General features: G+C 57.1%; 8 protein-coding genes across 8 annotated transcripts; 4 read left to right on the top strand and 4 right to left on the bottom strand.

Annotated features, from left to right (window-relative positions):
- Window positions 1-27: 27 nt before the first annotated feature.
- On the top strand, window positions 28-384 carry ACA1_222800 (uncharacterized protein; the record flags this gene model as incomplete). The annotated part of the gene is made up of 1 exon (XM_004337979.1): window positions 28-384. One exon carries the CDS (start codon window positions 28-30, stop codon window positions 382-384), a length of 357 nt encoding a protein of 118 aa, XP_004338027.1.
- A 186-nt stretch (window positions 385-570) lies between these two features.
- On the top strand, window positions 571-2,390 carry ACA1_222790 (uncharacterized protein; the record flags this gene model as incomplete). Its single annotated transcript, XM_004337978.1, has 9 exons — window positions 571-654; window positions 723-864; window positions 897-1,052; window positions 1,135-1,207; window positions 1,338-1,518; window positions 1,648-1,790; window positions 1,880-1,942; window positions 2,091-2,190; window positions 2,307-2,390. 9 exons carry the CDS (start codon window positions 571-573, stop codon window positions 2,388-2,390), a joined length of 1,026 nt encoding a protein of 341 aa, XP_004338026.1.
- A 344-nt stretch (window positions 2,391-2,734) lies between these two features.
- ACA1_222780 (metal cation transporter, ZIP subfamily protein) lies at window positions 2,735-4,682 on the top strand (the record flags this gene model as incomplete). Its single annotated transcript, XM_004337977.1, has 8 exons — window positions 2,735-2,915; window positions 3,044-3,240; window positions 3,368-3,397; window positions 3,661-3,745; window positions 3,835-3,983; window positions 4,105-4,228; window positions 4,333-4,415; window positions 4,584-4,682. The coding sequence occupies 8 exons, from the start codon at window positions 2,735-2,737 to the stop codon at window positions 4,680-4,682; spliced, it is 948 nt and encodes a 315-aa protein (XP_004338025.1).
- Window positions 4,683-4,901: 219 nt separating this feature from the next.
- ACA1_222770 (YDG/SRA domain containing protein) lies at window positions 4,902-10,112 on the bottom strand (the record flags this gene model as incomplete). Its single annotated transcript, XM_004337976.1, has 22 exons — window positions 4,902-4,948; window positions 5,037-5,310; window positions 5,482-5,595; window positions 5,659-5,671; window positions 5,704-5,804; window positions 5,947-6,073; window positions 6,206-6,960; window positions 7,047-7,152; window positions 7,235-7,290; window positions 7,385-7,622; window positions 7,754-7,835; window positions 7,962-8,079; window positions 8,191-8,292; window positions 8,381-8,454; window positions 8,584-8,667; window positions 8,786-8,858; window positions 8,989-9,068; window positions 9,157-9,252; window positions 9,325-9,355; window positions 9,426-9,489; window positions 9,557-9,611; window positions 9,719-10,112. 22 exons carry the CDS (start codon window positions 10,110-10,112, stop codon window positions 4,902-4,904), a joined length of 3,084 nt encoding a protein of 1,027 aa, XP_004338024.1.
- Window positions 10,113-10,282: 170 nt separating this feature from the next.
- On the bottom strand, window positions 10,283-10,834 carry ACA1_222760 (uncharacterized protein; the record flags this gene model as incomplete). Its single annotated transcript, XM_004337975.1, has 3 exons — window positions 10,283-10,325; window positions 10,415-10,644; window positions 10,772-10,834. 3 exons carry the CDS (start codon window positions 10,832-10,834, stop codon window positions 10,283-10,285), a joined length of 336 nt encoding a protein of 111 aa, XP_004338023.1.
- Window positions 10,835-11,369: 535 nt separating this feature from the next.
- On the bottom strand, window positions 11,370-12,293 carry ACA1_222750 (uncharacterized protein; the record flags this gene model as incomplete). The annotated part of the gene is made up of 5 exons (XM_004337974.1): window positions 11,370-11,514; window positions 11,615-11,706; window positions 11,824-11,918; window positions 12,083-12,169; window positions 12,242-12,293. The coding sequence occupies 5 exons, from the start codon at window positions 12,291-12,293 to the stop codon at window positions 11,370-11,372; spliced, it is 471 nt and encodes a 156-aa protein (XP_004338022.1).
- A 128-nt stretch (window positions 12,294-12,421) lies between these two features.
- On the bottom strand, window positions 12,422-17,184 carry ACA1_222740 (HEAT repeat-containing protein; the record flags this gene model as incomplete). The annotated part of the gene is given in 19 exon segments (XM_004337973.1): window positions 12,422-12,508; window positions 12,641-12,673; window positions 12,886-13,053; window positions 13,148-13,268; window positions 13,334-13,457; window positions 13,571-13,729; window positions 13,865-14,009; window positions 14,118-14,308; window positions 14,390-14,510; window positions 14,638-14,835; window positions 14,918-15,022; window positions 15,147-15,406; window positions 15,502-15,664; window positions 15,681-15,881; window positions 15,959-16,033; window positions 16,109-16,231; window positions 16,347-16,415; window positions 16,492-16,551; window positions 16,720-17,184. The coding sequence occupies 19 exon segments, from the start codon at window positions 17,182-17,184 to the stop codon at window positions 12,422-12,424; spliced, it is 2,868 nt and encodes a 955-aa protein (XP_004338021.1).
- A 917-nt stretch (window positions 17,185-18,101) lies between these two features.
- On the top strand, window positions 18,102-19,869 carry ACA1_222730 (UDPglucose pyrophosphorylase 2, putative; the record flags this gene model as incomplete). The annotated part of the gene is made up of 4 exons (XM_004337972.1): window positions 18,102-18,566; window positions 18,672-18,760; window positions 18,806-19,008; window positions 19,139-19,869. Coding segments are annotated over 4 exons (1,488 nt in total), but the record flags the coding sequence as incomplete, so codon positions are not given.
- Window positions 19,870-20,167: the final 298 nt, after the last annotated feature.

Below are 20,167 nucleotides of genomic sequence, written 5' to 3'. Positions count from 1 at the left end.
TGGAACGACAACGGACGAGTAGATTCGATGCTCAAGTACCAGCACGGCCTGCCGCACGGCTCGCAGAAGTGGTACGATCAGCGCGGCGTCCTCGTCAAGCAGCTTCGATACAAGGAGGGCAAGTACAAGGAAGAGGTCATCATCGAGAGACGAACCTACTCGCCGTTCAACTATCCGTTCCGCAACCCTCGCCTGCCACTCTCGTCCGGCACATCTTCGGCGTCTTCATCTCCATCTGCCGTCCTCTCCTTCTCTCCTATCATCAGCACCAGCCTCAAGTCTGCTACGACGCCACAGGCCATTTTCCACACCTCCTGCGCCACCGAAAGCGACAAGAGGGGCCAACATCGACCAACCTTCTCCAAGCCGCTTTCTCTCAAATGATCTCTCTCTTCCTCATATCATGCTATGCGTTGTATATACAGTTGTACATATCAAGAACAAAGACTCTACATCATTGATCACAGACTTTCTCAATTGGCGGGAACGAGATTTTGGCTTCCCGCCTTTTTTGCTTCTCGTTGGCGGTGCGGTTGGGGTTGCGATCAAGAACCAACAACCAAAGATTAGATGGAGAGCGTCAAGATCTTCTCCGCAGCCCAGCACGTGCCCGAACTCAGGGGCTCTGCCTTCGATGAAATAGCACCACACGATGTAAGACTAATCTTTCATGATTTGATAGCAGTTCGATTAATTCTGATGATTCGCGTTTGCTGCCACAGGAGCAATTTATGAAGCTCAAGCAACAGTTCCTTGAGGTCGACATTAGGGATCGCGAGCTCGAAACCATCCTCGATTACCTCAACTCCAAGGAGGACGAAATCACAGCTCTCAAGAACATCCTCATCGAAACCGACGAGGCCGGTACACAGATCATCTCACACACTGATTGACAGCTTACAAGAAGACCACCGGTCGACTGACCTTGGCCATCTTTTGTGCTCGTGAAGAGTTGACCTACGCGTACGAGATGGAGCGATGCCAAAAGCTGAGGCGGGAGACGAAGGAGCTGGCGCTCCAGGCGGCGCAGAGCTGTAAGCGCTACGTTGAGGGTAACGCGTTTGCCGTGATTGTCTTCTTCTGCTGCTTCTTCTATCTTCTAACACATTGCTCGTCGCGCCGGGCAATGTGCAGCCAAGCAGGAGCTGACCGCGCTCCAGTCGGCCATGGCCCCCGAGGAAGCTGAGGAGCTTCAGAGGCACACCTGGTATGGCGCATTGCAACACTTGCTCCTGTCCCCGATGCCGCAGAACTAAGAGTGTGTCGTTGGTCGTGTCGTGTCGTGTCGTGTCGTGTCGTGTGTGTGGTGGTGCGTGCGCGTGTGTGTGCAATCGCAGGTACGACCAGGCCTCGCAACTGATCGTCGGGTTGTCGGGCGCCAGCGTGGAGTCCCAGGGCGAGGACGAGCTCGTCATCTCGGTGGTGCCCCGAACTGTGGAGGGCCTCGAAACGGAGCGCAAGTACCGGCTCACCGTTCGCTTCAACCCCCGCGAGGACATGGCACTCGAGTCGCTCGCGGTACCACGCACGCGAAACACACACACACACACGACACACGACACACACACACACACATGCAACACACACACACACACATAACACACACACACGAGGCGGTCGTTCACACATCTTTTTGTAAATTCGCAGTTGAGCCCGGCCGACGTGCCGGTGGAGGATCTCCTGTTTGTGTCGCCGACAGTAGCGTCGATCCACTACGTCGTCATCGAGCTCCAGAACCGCCTGCACGGCCACCTGCGCCTGCAGGTCGAGCTGGCCAAGCTCTCACAGCGGTACCGCACCGCACTGCACCGCGACGCCTCGCCATCTGGGTCCCTTGCTCACCTTCTGGCCTTGTGTTGTGACTCGTCTGCTCGAGCAGGTTTGGTATCGCGGTGGTGGGAGACCGCGAGATTGCCGTCACGTTCAGCACCGGATCTACATGGTAAGTTGCACGCGTGTCGTGTGTCGTGTGTGTCGTGTGTGTCGTGTGTGTCGTGTGTGTCGTGTGTGTCGTGTGTGTCGTGTGTGTCGTGTGTGTCGTGTGTGTCGTGTGTGCGGTATGCTGAATCCAGCCCTACAATTAATTGCAGCCATTTGCGCATCGGGGGCGACTACCCTCGGCCCTACGCGAGCATCCACATCACCCACATCGAGGGACACCTGCCGGCGAGCCTCGCCGCCAGGCTCCAGGTGCGCCACCATTTCACGAAAAGCAACTAACTCTTGCTTGTTCTATAAGAGTGTAGTGTTTTATCTGAAGGAATGTGCATCTAAATATCTAAATTCTTGGGTGTGTGCTCGTGCAGGACGAGAAGAACCGACGAGTGCAGGGGGTGCCCCTCAAGAAGCTCCTCAAGACAGTCGAGCGACAACTCCAGGCCGAGACCTGATGACTCGGCCCCACCTGTACAGCCGCACAACCAGAGCCGACCGGTTATCAAAAATCGAGAGAGAAATGTCCGTTCCTGCCAAAACGCCACGAGAAGAACCGGCTGACATTTGGAATGTCAGTTATGTTGGGTTTCATAAAGCCTTGAATGTTTAAAATTCCAGATTTCGGCCCCGAAACAAGAGCGGAAGAACGCAGCCCTGTTGGCTTGTGGCCATAGCACCAAGAAACAAGAGACGGGAGCGAGGTGTGAGGTGAGCGCGGCAGTGTCAGCGAGTGGTGCAGGGGCCTCGAGGGTGAAAGAAGAGCGAAGGAGCCGATAAAAAAAGAAGAGGAGGGATGGGGATGGACGGAGAGGAGATAGGGATGAGGGTGGGTGCCTTCTTCGGCATCCTCATGGTGGAGATGGTGTTCGGGGCAGTGCCGCTCCTCATGCGCCGCTTCATCCGTTCCACGCACCTCCGCGACCGGCTCCTCTCCCTCGGCAACGCCTTTGCCGGCGGCCTTTTCCTCGCCGGCGGCTTCGGTACCTAACTTATTTAATCGAATTAAATAAAATATATATGAATATGAATAAGAATGTATTAATTATCTCGATTTTATTGCCTTTACTATCACCCTTTTTTTAAAATATTTTTAATATTTTTTACGCAGTGCATTTGCTGCGGGAGGCGGAGGAGACATTCGCGCACGAGCTGGGCGCGGACTGGGAGATCCCGTTCGGGGTCATCCTGTGCCCGGTGGGCTTCGGCCTGGCCTTCTTCGTGGAGAAGGTCCTCTTCCTGCGCGACCCGGTCGCCGTCACCGTCGCCAGCCTGCCCAGCGAGAAGCAGCCCTTCTCCATCGACGAAGTACACACACGACACACGCACGACACACACACACCACACACACCACACACACAACACACACAACACACAAGCGATCAAATACTCACGCGGGTGGCGTGTGTGTTGTGTGTGTCGTGTGTTGGTGCAGACGCCTGCCGAACAATACGGGTCGGTGGTTGTGCCGAAGGACCAGGAGGCGGGCCACGCGCACGAGCATACGCCGCCGCCGCATCATCACCACCACCCCGGACACGCACACGGGCACCACCACCACCACGCGCCTGTGCATCACGACCACGCCCACGAGCACCACCATCACCACCACCACGGCCATGGTCACCACGTGCGTCGGCCATTCTTCCGCCGCCGCCGCCATGTCCAGTTTGTTGGGGCTGACGCGTGTCGTGTCGTGTCGTGTCGTGCGTGTCGTGTCGTGTGTAGGACCACCACCATCACGACCTGGTGCTGGACGATCGCCAGGCGCTCCTGCCCTACATCCTGATCGCTGTGCTCTCCCTCCACTCCAGTACTACTTCATCCCCCCCAATCCAGTCACCGTGTTGCCGTAATGCCGGAGCTCACCGCACACGCACACACGCGCACCACCGCACACAGTCATTGCCGGCGTTGCTCTGGGCATCCAGCAGGACTTTAACGTGGCGCTGAGCATCTTCGTGGCGCTCATCTCCCACAAGTGGATCGAGGCCTTTGCGCTCGGCGTGAGCTTGCTCAAGGCCGGCAAGCAGGGCCTCTCCTTCTTCAAGGTACCCCAGCGACAAATCAACGATTATTTAATAATTAACAATGAATAAAAATTAATAAATAAATATACAAATAAAGAATATAATAATCGTGAGTTAATTGTGGTTTCAATTTTCGAAACAGTTTTTGATGCTGTTTGCGATCATGTGCCCTTTGGGCATTCTACTGGGTTCGGGCCTCTACACGGCCGTCGCCGGGAGCACCGCCGGAGAGCTCACCACCGCCGTGTTGACCGCCATCGCTTCCGGTACTTCCCTTGCCACACACAACGAAACCAACCCCTCACCGCACGCACGCACGCACGCACGCACGCTCACACGACCGCTCACACGACCGGTGCCTACCACGCAGGCACGTTTGTGTACGTGGCCATCGTCGACATTTTGTTGGAGGAATTCCAAACGGCCAGGGACAAGTACATCAAGTTCCTCCTGGTACGTGTACATTTGTGCTTCCTTGATCGTGCGTGTGCGTGTGCGTGTGCGTGTGCGTGTGCGTGTGCGTGCCGTTGTGTTGTTTGCTATGTGTCGTCAAATTCAGAAACTGAACCATCAACTGAACCATCCTTGATTCACACGATTGTGCATTGCGTGCAATGTCAGGCCGTGGTGGGCTTCGCGGCGATGGCGAGCCTTCTGTTCGCCTTTGATCACGACCACGGCGGCGAAGATGAGGACGCCGACCACTCTCACAGCCGGTGAGCTCTCTCCGTCACCACCTCCTCCAGGACTCCAGAGAGGCCACACAGCTGCACGACCAACATCGAGCAATCCAGGCAGAGAGGCCAATCGCGATGACGACCGACCACAAGGCAGTGCGCCCAAACAAATTTTTTTGTACCATTTTCTTGTGTTGTTGGGTTGTGTTGTGGTAAACATGCTCAACCCACTGTAGTTGTGTACTTGAAGGGCCACCAAAGGTCAGGCCCTGGGCTTGAAGAAGTGGTCCAGCGTCTTCTTCTTGTCTCCTGGGCCAAAACAAAATATGAATATGTGAGATGGGGGGTGAGATGAACGAACCAAACCAAAAACTTCAGCACTGGAGAAAAAGCGAACCGTTGGGCTGCGTGGGTTCAGGCGTTTGGTTGGCCTTCTTCGTCGAAGTGGCCGACTTCTTGGTCGCCGTCGCGGTGCTGCTCCCCTTCTTCTTGGTGTTGGCGGCTGGTCGCCTGCTGCTCGAGGAACCCGACCCCGCTTTGCTCTTCATTTGCCTGATGAACCTCTTCTTGGTGGCTTCGGCCTCGGGGAACTGGAGCATCTTTTCCTCGATGAAGGCCGCCCTCTTGAGCACGTGCTGTTCATCGTACTTGCCCCCGCTGGCCTCCTTCATCTGATTTTTACATACGACGCATTAGAATGAACCAACAAACTCAACTGTCACTAACTAAACTAACTAAACTAACTAAACTAACTAAACTAACTAAACTAACTAAACTAACTAAACAACTAAACAACTAAACTAACTGACAAACTAACTAACTAACTAAAAACTGTAACTAACCTTGGCCACGGTGGCGTCAAAGTCGATGGCGGTGTTGTCATCGTCCTCGAGAATGGTGGTGAGGTGGTTGCAGATCTCAAACTTGGCGTTGGCCTCCTCGAAATGGGGCGCATACTCAGGCAGCGGCTTGGCCAGCTTGTACCTTGAACCCACCGCGACCATGATAGTATCAGATACAATCGATGAGCCCCTCAGGCCCCCAAAGCCCACGGAGGAAAGTACCAGGCCAAGGGGGTGCGGAGCCACAGGCACGCGTTGGTGTAGTCGAGGGTCCACTCCATGATGCCTGGCAGGCGCACCTTGAGCTCAGCGCCCGTGTTGGCCTATGTGAGCACATCGCATCGCGTCGCGTCGCGTGAGGGTGAGGCACGACAGACGACACACGACACACGCGGCGCGACACACGACACGCGCGGCACGCGAAATGACACATGCGCGTGTGGAGGGGCGGCGGCGAGGTGGTACCGATTCGGGAGGGGCGACGAGGGAGCCGGTGGCGCGGACGGAGAGGCCGTCGCCGATCTTCTCCATATCAACGAAGGAGCGCGTCTTCCAGAGCAGCGCAAAATTGGTCAACTCGCGACACGGCAGGCTGCCACGGGCAAAGAAAAGAGAGCATCGTGTCGTGTCAGTTGGTTAGTTGTGTGTCGTGTGTGTCGTGTGTGTCGTGTGTGTCGTGTGTCATTAGCGCCGAGGCGAGAGATGGTGCGTGTGTAGTGCATACCCATCTTCGAGCCACAGGTCCCAGCCCGTGCCGATGTCCTTTTCATCAACCGCGCCATCATCATCATCAGTGCCTATGTCCTGCTCCTTCTTCGACTTCGACGGCGTGTCGACAAAATCGTCACTGTCATCTTCGTCATCGACCGCCACCGTCGCCGCTTGCTTCTTCTTCATCTTCGTCGTCTGCTTCGTCTGCGCGACCGCTACGTTCAACAGCGGATCGTCGTCGTCGCCGTCGTCCACGACCACCATCTCCTCCGGCTCGCTCTTCGGCGCCGATTGTCGCCTGCTGCTGGCGCTCCCCTCGACTGACGTCCGCTTCTTCTTGGCGACCGGCTGGAAGGCGTCGGCATCCTCGTCATCGTCGCCCACCACCACCGCCGCCACGTCCCCTCGCTTCCGCTTGGCCGCAGTCGTCGCCGTCGCCTGCTTGGCTCGGGTGACCCGCTTGGCCGGCTTTCGTTCGTCTTCCTCTTCCGCCTCGTCGCCGCTCTCGCCGTCGACGACGATCTCCTCCTCTTCGTCGCCGTCGTCGTCACTGTCGAACCTCTTTTCCTTGCCCTTCCTCGAGGACGGCGCGGCGCGCTTCTTGGCGGCCGGGGCGGCGCGCTTCTTGGTGGCCGCCGGGGCAGCGGCTTTCCGCTTCTTGGCGGCCGCGGCCTTCACGACCTCCTGTTCGTCCTTGTCGTCCTCGTCGGCTTCGACCTCCATCGGCTCCTCCTCGCCTGCACACGGCTCAACGTGCACCTCGTGCACCTGGATTCGCACCAACCATCAATCATTAGTTTCGTTGTGTGTTGTGTGTGTTGTGTGTGTGTGTGTGTGTGTGTGTGTGTGGTTACCTTGTGGCCTGGCGGGAGCTGGAAGTTGGGGAACAGAGTGGCGAGGATGTCCACCAGGTACTCGTTGTACTTGGCCGTCTTGATAAAGTCCGCAGTCACCTCAGCTCTGGGGAAATGTATGTAAAGGAGGAGGTGATGAGGCGACGTCTTTTGTTCGCACACAAACGTTGCGCGGGGGTGACGCGTACCGGCACATGCCGCACTCTTTCTTCTCCGCCTTCGTCTTGAAGTGCTTGAAGCAGTCCTGCACAACACCAACGCAAAGTCGCCCATGTGAGTAGAGTAGAATAAATATCATGGTTGTGTGTCGTGTGTGTCGTGTGTGTCGTGTGGTGCACCTGGCAGATGTTGTGGCCGCACGGGAAGGTGAAGGGGATGTCGACTCGCGTCTGGCAGATCATGCAGGGGAACTCGCGGTCCACCTCCTCGAGGAACTTGCCCAGGGTGGTGGTGTCGATCTGGGGCACGAGGTTGTCCCACGTCCGCTTGTTGAGCGTATCACGCTCGATCAGCACGCGGATCTTGCGCATCTTCAGCTTCTCCTCCTTGGCCTGGTTAGCGCCCGACAGCATTTTCCTGTGACGGTCAACCAATACACTCAACCAACAGTCACCGCACGCACGCACACGCACGCACACGCACACGCACACACAAGCGGCCGAACACAACGCAACGCAACACATGATTGTAGGGAAGGAGAGTAGTACTTGATGTACGCCTTGCCGGCTGCCGTCCAGGGGGCTGGGGCGGGGTCGTCTCGGCGCAGGAGATACCGGCACACATTGAAACCTATTGTGTCATGTGTGCGGTGGTGCGTCGTGTGTGTGTGTGTGTGTGTGTGTGTGTGTGTGTGTGTGTGTGTGGTGAGTGCAGCCATTAAGTGGTGATCCCATTGGTGCGGAGGAGGGTCCTTACCAGACTTGCCCTTCTCGGTCCAGTAGTCGGCCACCTTGTAGAGGCCGTCGTAGCGGTACAGCTTGGTCTTGCTCTGCGGTCCGTACTCCTTGGCCTTGTTGCTCCGCACCACTCGGATCTGGCCGTCGGTTAAAAACAAAATAAATACAATAAAAACATGAACGGGCGTATTTTTGGATTGGTCTGCAATGTTGCAGTGTAGTGTAGCAAGCAGGGTTTCGGGGGTTACCGGCTTGCCGTCGCGCCACCGCTCCTGACATTCTTTGCAGACGTGGCCCTTGAAGTCCTTGTTGCACTTGTGCTTGAAGCCCACGCACGACATCGCCAGCGCCTTGAACCCAACATTGTTGGGTTTAGTTCGAACATCGTCCACACCATAGTGACCATCAGCTCCTTTATGGTGAGATGTGCACGCGTACCAGGTTTCGCGACGACCAGATCTGGTCCGACGACTGGCCGGCCACTCTTTTGTTGCCGTCCTTCAAGTTGCGCCCTGGGCAAAAAGGAAAGGATTGAATCACTGATCAATGTTTTCATTCATCTCTCAATTATTTTAATATTATTGGTGAATGTTTATTTGTTTATATAGTTAGCTCCCGAAGGAGGAGGAGGAATGGTGTACCCCCGCTGCCCGAGTACTTGAATTGCTCTCCCATATCATCGTCGTCCTCGTAGCCACCGGAGACCACAAGACTCACCGCCTTCCCTATAAAAACGCACCCACCACAACGCCACGCACAACTTATTGTTGGTCACACTCCTCTTCGTTGCTGTTGTCGTTGTTTTTCCTCTTCTGCAAAGCAGTTCACTTGCGTTGCACGTACCCAGATTGACGTTGCCGGCGATACCGGCGATCATCTCACGATGCACACCGGCGCTGTTGCAGTCGATGCGCATCTACACCAGCACAACGTTCACCCCACGCACGACCCACCCATATGTCAGCACCAGTGGCGAGAGCCGGCAGGCCGACACTGAGCCGTTCAGCAGAATAAAAACAAGAAAAAGAGAGTGAAAGGTCGGGTACCGGCCACGTTTGGCCAACCCAGGTGCCGGGCACTTGGCCGGAGAAGTCCTTCTCCACGATCGTGCACTTGGCCTTGAGGCCTGTCGCATATGCCCAGGGTGTGCCGTGCTGACGTCAGCACCACCACCATACATGTACCACCACGAATCGTAGTCTGCCGCTACGTACCGGCGTTGGCCATGCCGCCTCCCCAGCCCTTCTTCTTGGCACCCAGCGCCTGGCCGCGCTTGGTGTCCGACATCTTCGCCTTCACAGCTTCGGGGTCTGTGTACGCCACCGCCGGTAAGACAACCGTGCGTGTGCGTGTGTGCGCGTGTGCGTGTGCGGTGTGCGTACCGTTGAAGCAGTTAGGACAGTACCAATCGACCTGTGTGCGGGGAAAGAAGCGGAGGTGAGTTGGTCAAGGGAACGACGAGTGGTGGGAGGCGATGCAGTACGTCATCCGGCGGCACTTGGGCGAGAGGAGGCGTCAGGCAGTAGATGTGGTAGCCCTCGCCGCACCTGATGGGTTGGTCAGCTAAGAAGCGAGACCCAAGCGCATACATCTGAACTGGTGAGGAGTGCGTACTGATCGCAAATGAGCGTTTTCTCAGGGTCATCGTGCGACCGACACACTTCACAAGCTGTCAACATCCAACATGCGGGGAGGCCAGACATATCAGTACACACACGCACGCACACACACACACACACGATTGAGTGAAGTACAACGAAGAGGGGGGGAGCGTACGTTCATCAGGTGCGCTGGGATCAACGACGCCCAGCGTGTAGTACCCCTCTTCAAGGTCCTCAGGCCGCTTCAGCCGGAAGGCCAGCACAGTACTGCCTTCTGCCTTCTCCGCGGCAGCCGATCCGGCGGCAGCGGTCCCATTCTCCTTCCCCGCCGAGGCCGAGGCCTTGGCAGCAACAGCCGCCTTCTTGCCACCGGCGCGACCGACGGGCAGGCCAACCGAGGTCTTCTTGTCGAGCTCCACGTTCTGGTAGATGAGCCACAGGGCCAGGTGGTTGCCCGTCGTGGGGAGCTCCTTCCTCCTCCGCATGACGCAGTGGGTGTCGACGCCGTCCGGGTTGGGCAGGTCGGCACCTTTCAAGTCAAAGCAGATGTACGCAAACTTGCCCTGCATGGTTGGTTGGTTGGTTGGTTGGTTGGTTGGTTGGTTGGTTGGTTGGTTGGTTGGTTGACGTTACGTTTGTGTCTTGGAACTTGGCGACGGTGTCGGCGTCCAAATGGAACACACGGCGAGTTCGCGAGACGACGCCGAGCGGGATTCCCTCCTCGTGTGGCAATAGGTCGTCACCACTTTTGAAGTGTGAAACGAGTTGAATCAGCGCTCGAGCTGGACGCACGCACACACACGCACGCACGCACGCACGCCACACACGCACGCGCACACGCACGCACGCGCACAAGCGAAGGCATATGTACGTCTCAGGGGTGCATAGGAGCTTGACTTTGGTTCTCTCGGTCACCAACGAGACGGGGAGGGCTTTGTCGAGGTGCTCCTGCTCGATCGGTGGCACCACGAACGGCACCGGCGCCGGCGACGATGAAGCCGAAGCCGACGACGACGTCTCGGTTGTGGGTTGTTGCGAGTCCTCCTGCGCCACGGGTTCATCCACCTCCTTGGGCCGCACGTGGAGTATCACCAGCGACCCCTGCAACATTGGCCACACGATCGATACATCAAACGAGGTTAAGCGTAGTAACACCAGCTCGAGCTGTTGGTGATGACAAGAGCACAGCGCAGCGCAGCAGCGTCGGGCATGGGAGCAAGGATCGTACATCGCAGATGCGGTACAAAAAGACCAGATGCTCCTTGCCGGGCTCTTCGGGACCGTCCTCCATCTCCCTGCCCATGTGCAGCAGTCTGCAGGTGATGCTTGACGTCAGCCCAAAAAACACGCGCGATCGCGCTACTTGACCGAATGGGCGGAAGTAATCACAAGAAGGAGAGGAGTTTTCGAAGGAGGGGGCACCTGAGGTGTCTGCCCTCGACATAGTCTCGACCGGGCACCTTCTTCACCTCTTCAAGGATCCTTGCCCTCAAATCCTTTACCGTGTCTGTGCAGGATCAAGGCAATTTGGCAAATTAATCTTTGCAGGAGAAGGCAATCAAATTCTTGGGGGCTTGGGCGCACACCTGATTTCCTGACTTCGAATTCATATTCCTTTCCTGCCCTTGCATCCGCCACCTTGATCTTCACCATGGTGCTAGAACCTACCACCTTCTGATCAATTGAAACTGTTGGCTTTGCGATTTGAGCTTTCTATTTTGGCGCGAAACCGAACTGACCGTTGAACCACCAGAACACCAGACGCAGCGAAGTGTTTTGTTCTGCGTCGAGTGCTCGCGTGGAAGGGAACAAGAGAGACATGCCCCTCAGTGCCAGGTAGAGGAGTTGAGCTGAGCCAGCATGTGGGCGCGTTCTGGGTCTCCCTCCCACTGGGCCTTCAGCATGTCGAAAATCTTCGCCCGGTTCTCGCCGTTTGGTCCCAGCACGGCTGCTTGCACGCGCTCCTCCGGTCTAAAATCAAGCATTATTTGCGTTGGTCAAGGGTCCAGAAACGCACTCGCACTCGCACACGCGCACGCACACGCACACGCACACGCACACGCACACGCACCTTAACAGAAGAAAATGGAAGAGCAAGTCACCGACAGTCTTCATTTCTTCCTCATCATGCTCAAGCGGAAGCCGGTTCATGACCTTTTCAACCTGCAAGCGCGGCCGCACAGCCACAAAGACAAAAAAAGGTAGTTGACACTCCATACGCACACACGTGAAACGAACTAACTCAAAAGACACGCAGGTGTGCGGTGGACAGGTGCGCACCGCGTGGAAGAGTTCCGTGTCGCTGAGGCTCTTGTGGCAGTGACAGCATATTTTGAGGGCTGCAGCTACGGCGTTGTCGATCGCTGCCTCCTCTTCTGCGTCCTGGCCACGCCCCGAGGCAGTGTGTTCTTCTGTGGGCAGGGGATTTTCATCTCATGTCAGAGCTGAGATCGTGGCGTGCGCGTCGTGCGTGTTGTGTGTGTGTCGTGTGTGTGTCGTGTGTGTCGTTTGTGTCGCGTGTGTGTCGTGTGAATCGTACCAACTCGCTTCACGAGGCTGGGCAAGGCCTCTTTAACCAAAGTGTCCGCCTCGGTTTCGCCGTGCTTCGCAGCGCAGACGCCAATTGCTGACCATGAAGCACACCATCAGAATTGTGCGTGCGTGGGCGTGTGGAATGGTGAGAGCAGGCGCAGCGTACCGAAGACCGCGGTGCGTAGGAGCCGCGAGCCAGGCTCGCCGATGAAGGACATCAACGTGCGCAGACAAATCGGCAACAACTTAGCCGCGTGGCAAATGGCAGCACAATACATCGCACATGTGGCGTTAAAATACGTAAATGTAAGTGTCTACAAGCGTTGGGCTGTGGTGGTTGATCGGCTCATACCTCCTTTACGCCCGGGAGGTATTCGATGCAGTCAGCCAGCACATACAGAGCCGTGGTGCGCGCTGCCTTGCTCTGAGCACGCTGGGCAAGGGCGATCGAAACAAAAAACAAAAATAAAAAATATAAGAATCCACAGCCACACCCACACACATAGACGACACGCCACGCCATACACCACACACGCGCGCAGGAAACAATTACATTGAAACGTACGTTGGCGAGATCAATACTGGCCTGGACGGCTTGCTGAGTCAGGGGCGGCCCAATAAAAACAGAGCATGGCGCAGCAAACAGTGGCCAATGGTGCTTGATCACAGCAGAAAATAACAACTCCGCCGCGACGTTGATCTGATTTTCTCTGAGAACGTGCGCCGTGCGTGTCGTGTCGTTGGTCGTGTCGTTGGTCGTGTGTCACCAGGCCGTGTGAGTGATGAGCAGACAAAAAACATGACAAGGACTGCAGCGTCGTACTTTTCCTCGGTGGCGATGTATTCCTCTTCGTCTCCCGCTTCTTCCTGCAATAGTCGCAGCTGGGTCTCCGACGAGCGCACGCACTCGAAAACGGTCTCGAACGTGCTACGGATGTTGTTCGCCTGCAGGCACTCGCCACCCACGCGGTCCAAACACTGCCACGCGCCACGCGCCTGGCGTTAGTGACATTGCTACGACGTCGACACTGCACCGTGGTTGTGGGTGGGTGGTGGGTGGTGAGGCCTGTACCGAAGCCATGCTGTTCAGGAACGCACTGATCACTTCGCCTTCGGCCGCCGCCTCGATCGCCCTGAGGAACCAGCTCCAGATGTGGCCGATCAGGTACGCCAAGTCCTGCTCGCGAAGGGTCCTACCAAATAATACCACAACGGGGTTAGCACGCGCAACAACCAACCGACCGGTAGGTAGTAATACCTCGCCCTAAACAGGTCGGCGTCTTTGACGTGATGTTCGCCTGCCTGGTCTTCAGTGTTGAACGGCGAGTCTGCCATTCTCTTTCGCTTCTTCGCTTCCGTTTGGTCATCGTCACCGCCTTCACCTAGAGGTGGTCAGCTAAATAGTAACGAGCCTGCAACACCGCACACCGCACACACCGCACACACCGCACACACCGCACACACCGCACACCGCACACACGCGCGGCATACATACTATTATTCTTTTGCCATTTGAGGACCTGTTGGTTGATGGTGACGAGCAGTGGGAAACAGGGGGCTGCATTAATGCAAGCCTGGTCATCGAGAGAATGTAGGAACACCTCCGCCAGCGCCTTTGCCGTGCGCTCGGCATAGGGGAATAAGCCAAGCGCGCCTGCGAAGCCCGGGTCCATGGATTAGTTAAGGTGTCGGTCGGGTTGCAGTTAAACTGTTGCGTGTGTGGGCCGAGGCCAAACGCCAAATTGGCGCCAAAGACAGTTCAGTTAAGGTGGCAGTAGAAGGTGCGTACCCTCTTCGGTATGGGACAATTCGCGCAGGATAGAGTGGAGCGCGTTGATGGCGCCGCGTTTGGCTTCAATCTCGTCCACGTTGATGCTGAACTGCCTTTGCCAAACGGCCACGTCATCCTCCACCAGGGTGGGACCAGTCAAAATCTGCACACGCGATGTCAGTAAACAAGAAGACTTGACGATGATGACGATGAGTAAATAAGAAGATTGGAGAAGGATGACGACGATAAGAAAAACGAGGTGGTTGCGCACGGCTTGCTCGAGGTGACCGAAGAAGAAGTCCAAGTGGGGGAGGAAGCCGAGCTTCAGGGACTCGACCATGCGGCCGATTGCGGCCATCACATACGTTGACGACTGGGTGCGCAGCTGCTGGGCAAAGGGCGTCCAGGAGCGTAGGATCTCGAGCACCTCCTCGGTGTATGATCTGCTCGTCTCCAAACCCACTGCGCTGTATGTCAGCTGCGTGTGTGCCGCAAACACACCACACGCGCACACGCACGCACCACCGCACACGGGCAGCATACCTGATACGGCCATCTGCGTGAGGCATTCCAGGGCGCGGCCGGCAAGCTCTCTGTTTCGCCCAGCCACTGGCTGTTTTCGTCGCAGGATTTCCAGGCACGCCGGCGCAAAGCGCTCATAATACTGTTCACGTTCGACACAACCGCACCACATACGACACACACGACCACACACGACACACACGACACGCGAGTGGAAGTTATAAAACTAGTGACGGACTCCTTTCATATGAAAATAATGGGGGTGATACCTTGGCGAACTTCTCCTTGAGCGAATCAGACATGAGAGCGACGGCCATGAAGGCCGCCTGTTTGATTTCCTTGCTCTCGCTCTGCGTCAGGTCCAACAGGTTGTCCAGTAGCTCGTAACACAGCCTAGTGATGCGTTCGCGCTCGGGCTCATCGTAGAGGTCCAGCATGTCCGACAGCTCATCCTCGAATACACTCCCCTGCGCGAACACACAGTTGCGGGCCATAACGAGAGAAAGAGGAAAAAGAGGAAAAGAAGGAGAAAAGAAAGAGAAAGCGTACCAGTGCAGAGCAGGCTCGTTCCTGCACGTGGGAGTTGACGTCGAGTATGCCGGCGTTCAGAGCCGGGACGATGAGGCCATGGTACGGCGCTGCAAGGTCCGAATCCTGTGCCAGCAAGGGTCCTGATACGTAAAAAGCGAAAGCGAAAGCGAAAGCGAAAGCGAAAGCGACATACCCGCTTCAGGAATGATGGGAGGTAAAAGAGGCACGTGAAGGCAGCGTGGCGTACGCGGGGATGCGGGTCCTGCATTCGACTCATGATCAAATGCGTGATGTAGCCCGAGGTGCGGCCCCAGGTTGTGGAGGCTTCGCGGTTGTCGGCCGAGTCATCCGTTGGTGTGGCGGACTTGGTCGAGTGGCAGGGGAGTGGCGCGCAGGTCTCGAGGATGGTGGTCAAGCTCATGAGCGCCGCGTAGCGGTACTTCCAGTCCTCGCTGCGGATGAACAGATCCACCCACTTCATGCAGATTGGCACAGAGATCTTGCTCCCTGTACGATGAACACACAACACACACCACACACACCACACACACACCCATGCTTAGTATCAGCTGAGGCATTGAATGGACCAGAGCGTGACATACCCACGATTCGTGCGAAGGTGGACGCGCGCTCAACCACGCGCTCAGGTCCGTCGTCCCAATTTAGTTCCGTCACCTGATCCCGCGACTTCACCCCATTGCCATTGGGTTGATCATCGCCTGCCTCAAGCAGCTGCTCCTCTTGCTGCTTCTTCACACGTCTTCGCTTTGGTGGGCGACACTCGGGAGCCCCGGTCGCCGCCTTCGCCCTCCTCCTCCTCCTCCTCCTCTTTCTCTTCCTCCTCCTCCTCTTCCTCCTCCTCTTCCCTCTCAGCCATGGCTTCCACTACCTCCTCTTCTTCCTCTTCCTCTTCCTTCTCCTCCTCTTCTGCTTCTTCTTCCTCCAATTCGTCGAGAGACCAGACCTTGCTCTCTTCATCCACCTTTCGAATAGACACACAAGTGCGAGCACGCAATGATGAGTTAACTGTGTGAAACCTGGGAAAACACTGAGAATTACCTCAAGGTAGATCTGGAAAGCTACGCTGAACGTCTTTCGAACGAAATCAGTCATCTCCCGCAGCGTGGGTGAAGACTGCATTGCCAGGCGTCAGCAGCAAGCAAAAACGAAAACGAAGAAAACGAAGAAAACGAAAACGAGAAGAGGTACCACGGCTACGATTGCATCAAAGGCCGTGCTGCGCACAACGTTCGGCAGCGTGGTGGCTGCCGTGAATTGCAGCATCAAATCGAGGTACGGGCCAAGCATTTCGGTTGAGAATTGTTCCGAGATCTAGACATGCCACGCCACGCCAGAACACGCGACACGCGACACGCGACACGCGACACACACGGCACGATGTAAATCTATATCTCCCGCAGCAGGTAGAAGGAGTCGCCAAGCATACCTCCCGCACGCTCGTGATGGCCGAGTCGAGCACTGAGTACTCGGCTGCTTCACTGAGCCCCATCAAGACCTGGAGCGCGGTCATCACAGTTACAACCACACCAATAATCAGCAGCCAGCTTGCGCCGGAGGCGTGTGTCCCGCACCTCGAGCAGGCTCGGCGCAAAGTCGTCAAGAGGAAAAAGTCGATCCGAGCCCGGCTGCTGCTGCAGCACCCCGCATGTCGCAACCAAGGCGTTGTACCGCATCTGTGAGATTTGTGATGAATGAAACAAGAGCAAGCAAGCTGAGGTGAGTCAACAACAAACGACGACGACGACGACGACGACGACAGCGACGACAACAAGCAGATGAGTAGACCGACAGCAACTGACCTTGGGTGGCTTGTCGGCGGCCAAGGCAGAGATGAGGGTTGGCGCGATCTGCGTATCGAGCATGGCGCTGCCAACCTCGAAGAAGGCGATCGGTAGCAGCTGCGCGAGTAAGCCGATCGTGATCTCCTCGAGCTCGGCGTGGCGCTGCTGGCGGGTCGCGCCGTCGTCGAAGGTGGTGGTGGTGGAGCTGGTGGTCGTGGTATACCACTTGTCCTGCTGGAGCGCCGTCTCGACCACCTTGGGCCACCATCTTCTGCCAAAGGAGTAGTCTCGCTTGAAGATGTGGGGGACGAGGTCGCCCAGCTTGCGCCGCACGTCGCTGTCCAGGCGCGGCTCGGTGTAGGCCAGGCGCAGGGCGGAGTCGCCCAGAACGCCCAGCGGCACAGTGTCATGGGTGTGGGAGTTCTTTGCCACTACTTGCCAGCACAGCGCGATGACGGAGCGCAGATCGACAGCAGCAGACATCGGATTTTTCTTTGACGACGTAGCGATTGGGGCAGAAGATGAAGCAGATTGATCAAGGAGGCCATGAAGGAAGCGCAGAAGCTGATGCGTCCTGATGACCGATTTTGTGATTTCGTTTAATGCGTCAGTTGCCCTTCTGCCCTCGGGCGTGGCCATCTGTCGCAACAGGCCCATCATGAATTCGTGCGTCAGCGAGGCCTCCTCCCTCGAGTGCGTAGTTGCAACTACCTCCATCTTTCCTTCGCCCCCTCCCTCCATCTTCGCTCTTGGATCGATCGTAGGAAAAAGGGGAAAAGATTTAAACTCTTGGAATTTATTTGATCAGAAGATGAAGTCAGACACGCACAGCACGTTGTGTCGCCCGTGTCAAGGGAGAGCCAGGAGCGAGGTTCGTTGCCCTCACCCGCACTTCGACCTCGTCGGCCCAGCGAAGGCCCACCGCCACCGTTTCGGATTTAAAAGCAGCGAAATTTCGAGTTAATAGTGCACGCGTGAGCGCCGCATGGTGCGGCTACATAAAGACGACCACCTCAGCCCCGTCAAAGCTCGCACAGCACGCACACAGAGAACACAGACAGCAGCACACAAGCACAGTACAGAAGAAGAGAGTCTTGATACTCCTTGCCCTCTTCGAATTCATCAAAACTCCTTCCAGCACAGCCAGCACCAGACTGCACAACAACAAACAGGCTTCTACTCGCGCTCTACTCGCTTCTCTACTTTCTCTACACACATCTTTCATCTTTCATCTTCAACTTTTTCATTCGTTCTACACACACACAGCCATGGCCTCTACTCTCGTCGCCTCTATGCCTCCCGCCTCGTTCGCCGTCGACGGCATGCTCCAGCAGGCCCAGAAGGACCTGGCCCGAGCCGCCGCCCAGCAGCAGGACCTCCAGCAGGACCAGCAGGACTTTGACAAGGCCACGGGCGCCGCCTCCCCCAAGCAGTCCCAGCAGCAGCAGGTACCGAAGAAGGAGCGTGACCCGGCCGTGGCGGCCGTCGAGCAGGCCGTGCAGAAGATCGTGGCCTCGATCGACGCCAGCGTCAACCCCGAGACGGGCAAGGCCTACACGCCCGCCGAGAAGCTCAACCTGACCAAGGACCTGACCGACTTCACGGGCGTCGTGGAGGCCTTCGTCAACCAGCGCGGCAAGGTCATCGACTGGCAGCGCATCAACCCGCCGCCCAAGGACATGATCGTGCCCTACGCCGAGCTGGCCCCCGTGGCCGAGGCCGCCAAGGGCGCCTACCTGGACAAGCTCGTCGTGCTCAAGCTCAACGGCGGCCTGGGCACCACCATGGGCTGCGTGGGTCCCAAGTCAGCCATCGAGGTCCACTCCAAGCACACCTTCCTCGACCTCATCGTCCAGCAGATCACTGTACGCACCTCTCCCGCACACTTCGTTCTTGGTTTTAGCTCCGATATTCCATCATTTTTAACTCCGATTTTGTCTGTCTGACCCGATGAATTGGCGCACGTGCAGCACTTGAACAAGGAGTACAAGGCCAAGGTGCCGCTGGTGCTCATGAACTCGTTCAACACGCACGCCATGACCCAGGCCATCCTGCGCAAGTACGACGCCAACGAGCACGTCACCATCGAGACCTTCAACCAGAGCCGCTACCCGCGCGTCCTCAAGGACTCCCTCCTCCCGCTGCCCGAGGACATCAACGGCAAGGCCGACGAGTGGTACCCGCCCGGCCACGGCGACGTCTTCCCCGCTCTCGTCAACTCGGGCCTCGTCGACAAGTTCCTCGCCGAGGGCAAGGAGTACATCTTCATCTCCAACGCCGACAACCTCGGCGCCACCGTCGACCTCAGTACGTCATCTGCGCCGTTTTGTTCTTCTTTCGTGGCCACCGTTCTTCTCTCTTTTCTTTTCTTTCCTTTCCTTTTCTAAACCCAAGCGGCTCACAATCCATCCATCATCATTGTCACAACAACCAACAGACATTCTGAAGCACATGGCGGACACGGAGAGCGAGTACGTGATGGAGCTGACGGACAAGACGCGCGCCGACGTCAAGGGCGGCACGCTCATCGACTACGAGGGCCGGCCCAAGCTGCTCGAGATCGCGCAGGTGCCCGCCGACAAGGTGGACGAGTTCAAGTCCATCAAGAAGTTCAAGATCTTCAACACCAACAACCTGTGGGTGCGCCTCGACGCCATCAAGCGCCTCATCGAGAGCCGCGCGCTCGACGCCATGGACGTCATCCCCAACCAGAAGGCCGTCAACGGCCTCGCCGTGCTCCAGCTCGAGCGCGCCGCCGGCGCCGCCATGGAGTACTTTGGCCGCGCGCAGGGCGTCAACGTGCCGCGCTCGCGCTTCCTGCCGGTCAAGAGCTGCTCCGACCTCTTCCTCGTGCAGTCCAACATCTACGCGCTCGCCGACGGCGCCCTCGTGATGAACCCCAAGCGCGAGTTCGCCGCCACGCCCGTGGTCAAGCTGGGCGAGCAGTTCGCCAAGGTGGCCGAGTACAAGCGCCGGTTCAAGACCATCCCCGACATGATCGAGCTCGACCACCTGACCGTGTGCGGCGACGTCACTTTCGGCGCCGGCGTCAAGCTGGCCGGCACGGTCATCATCGTGGCCAACCATGGCGACCGCATTGACATCCCCGACGGCACCGTGCTCGAGAACAAGGTCGTCTCTGGCAACCTGCGCATCCTCGACCACTAGAGACGCCGATCAGCGTCACTGCAACCATCATCATCATCATCTCGCCCGCCACGACCGCGACTTGGGAGAGGGAGCGGATGGCTCCTCCTCTTCTCACTTCTCTCTCTGGCTCTTCTTTCTCTCTTTGCCTGTAATCTCCCTGCCATTCCTCCACAACATGTGAAATACAAAGCCACACCACCTCTTTGAAACAAGCACCTCTTTTTTGTTAGGAGTAGAAGGAGGGCAGGTCGTTGGGTGGACGCCCGAGTTGTTGGCCACCCACACACCCACCAAAGTGTGTGTCTTCATCCACCAC

This window comes from Acanthamoeba castellanii (assembly GCF_000313135.1).
Source record: "Acanthamoeba castellanii str. Neff unplaced genomic scaffold scf7180000084760, whole genome shotgun sequence".
In the NCBI taxonomy this organism is placed as follows: Eukaryota; Discosea; order Longamoebia; family Acanthamoebidae; genus Acanthamoeba; species Acanthamoeba castellanii.
This window is presented reverse-complemented; position numbering and strand designations above follow the sequence as displayed.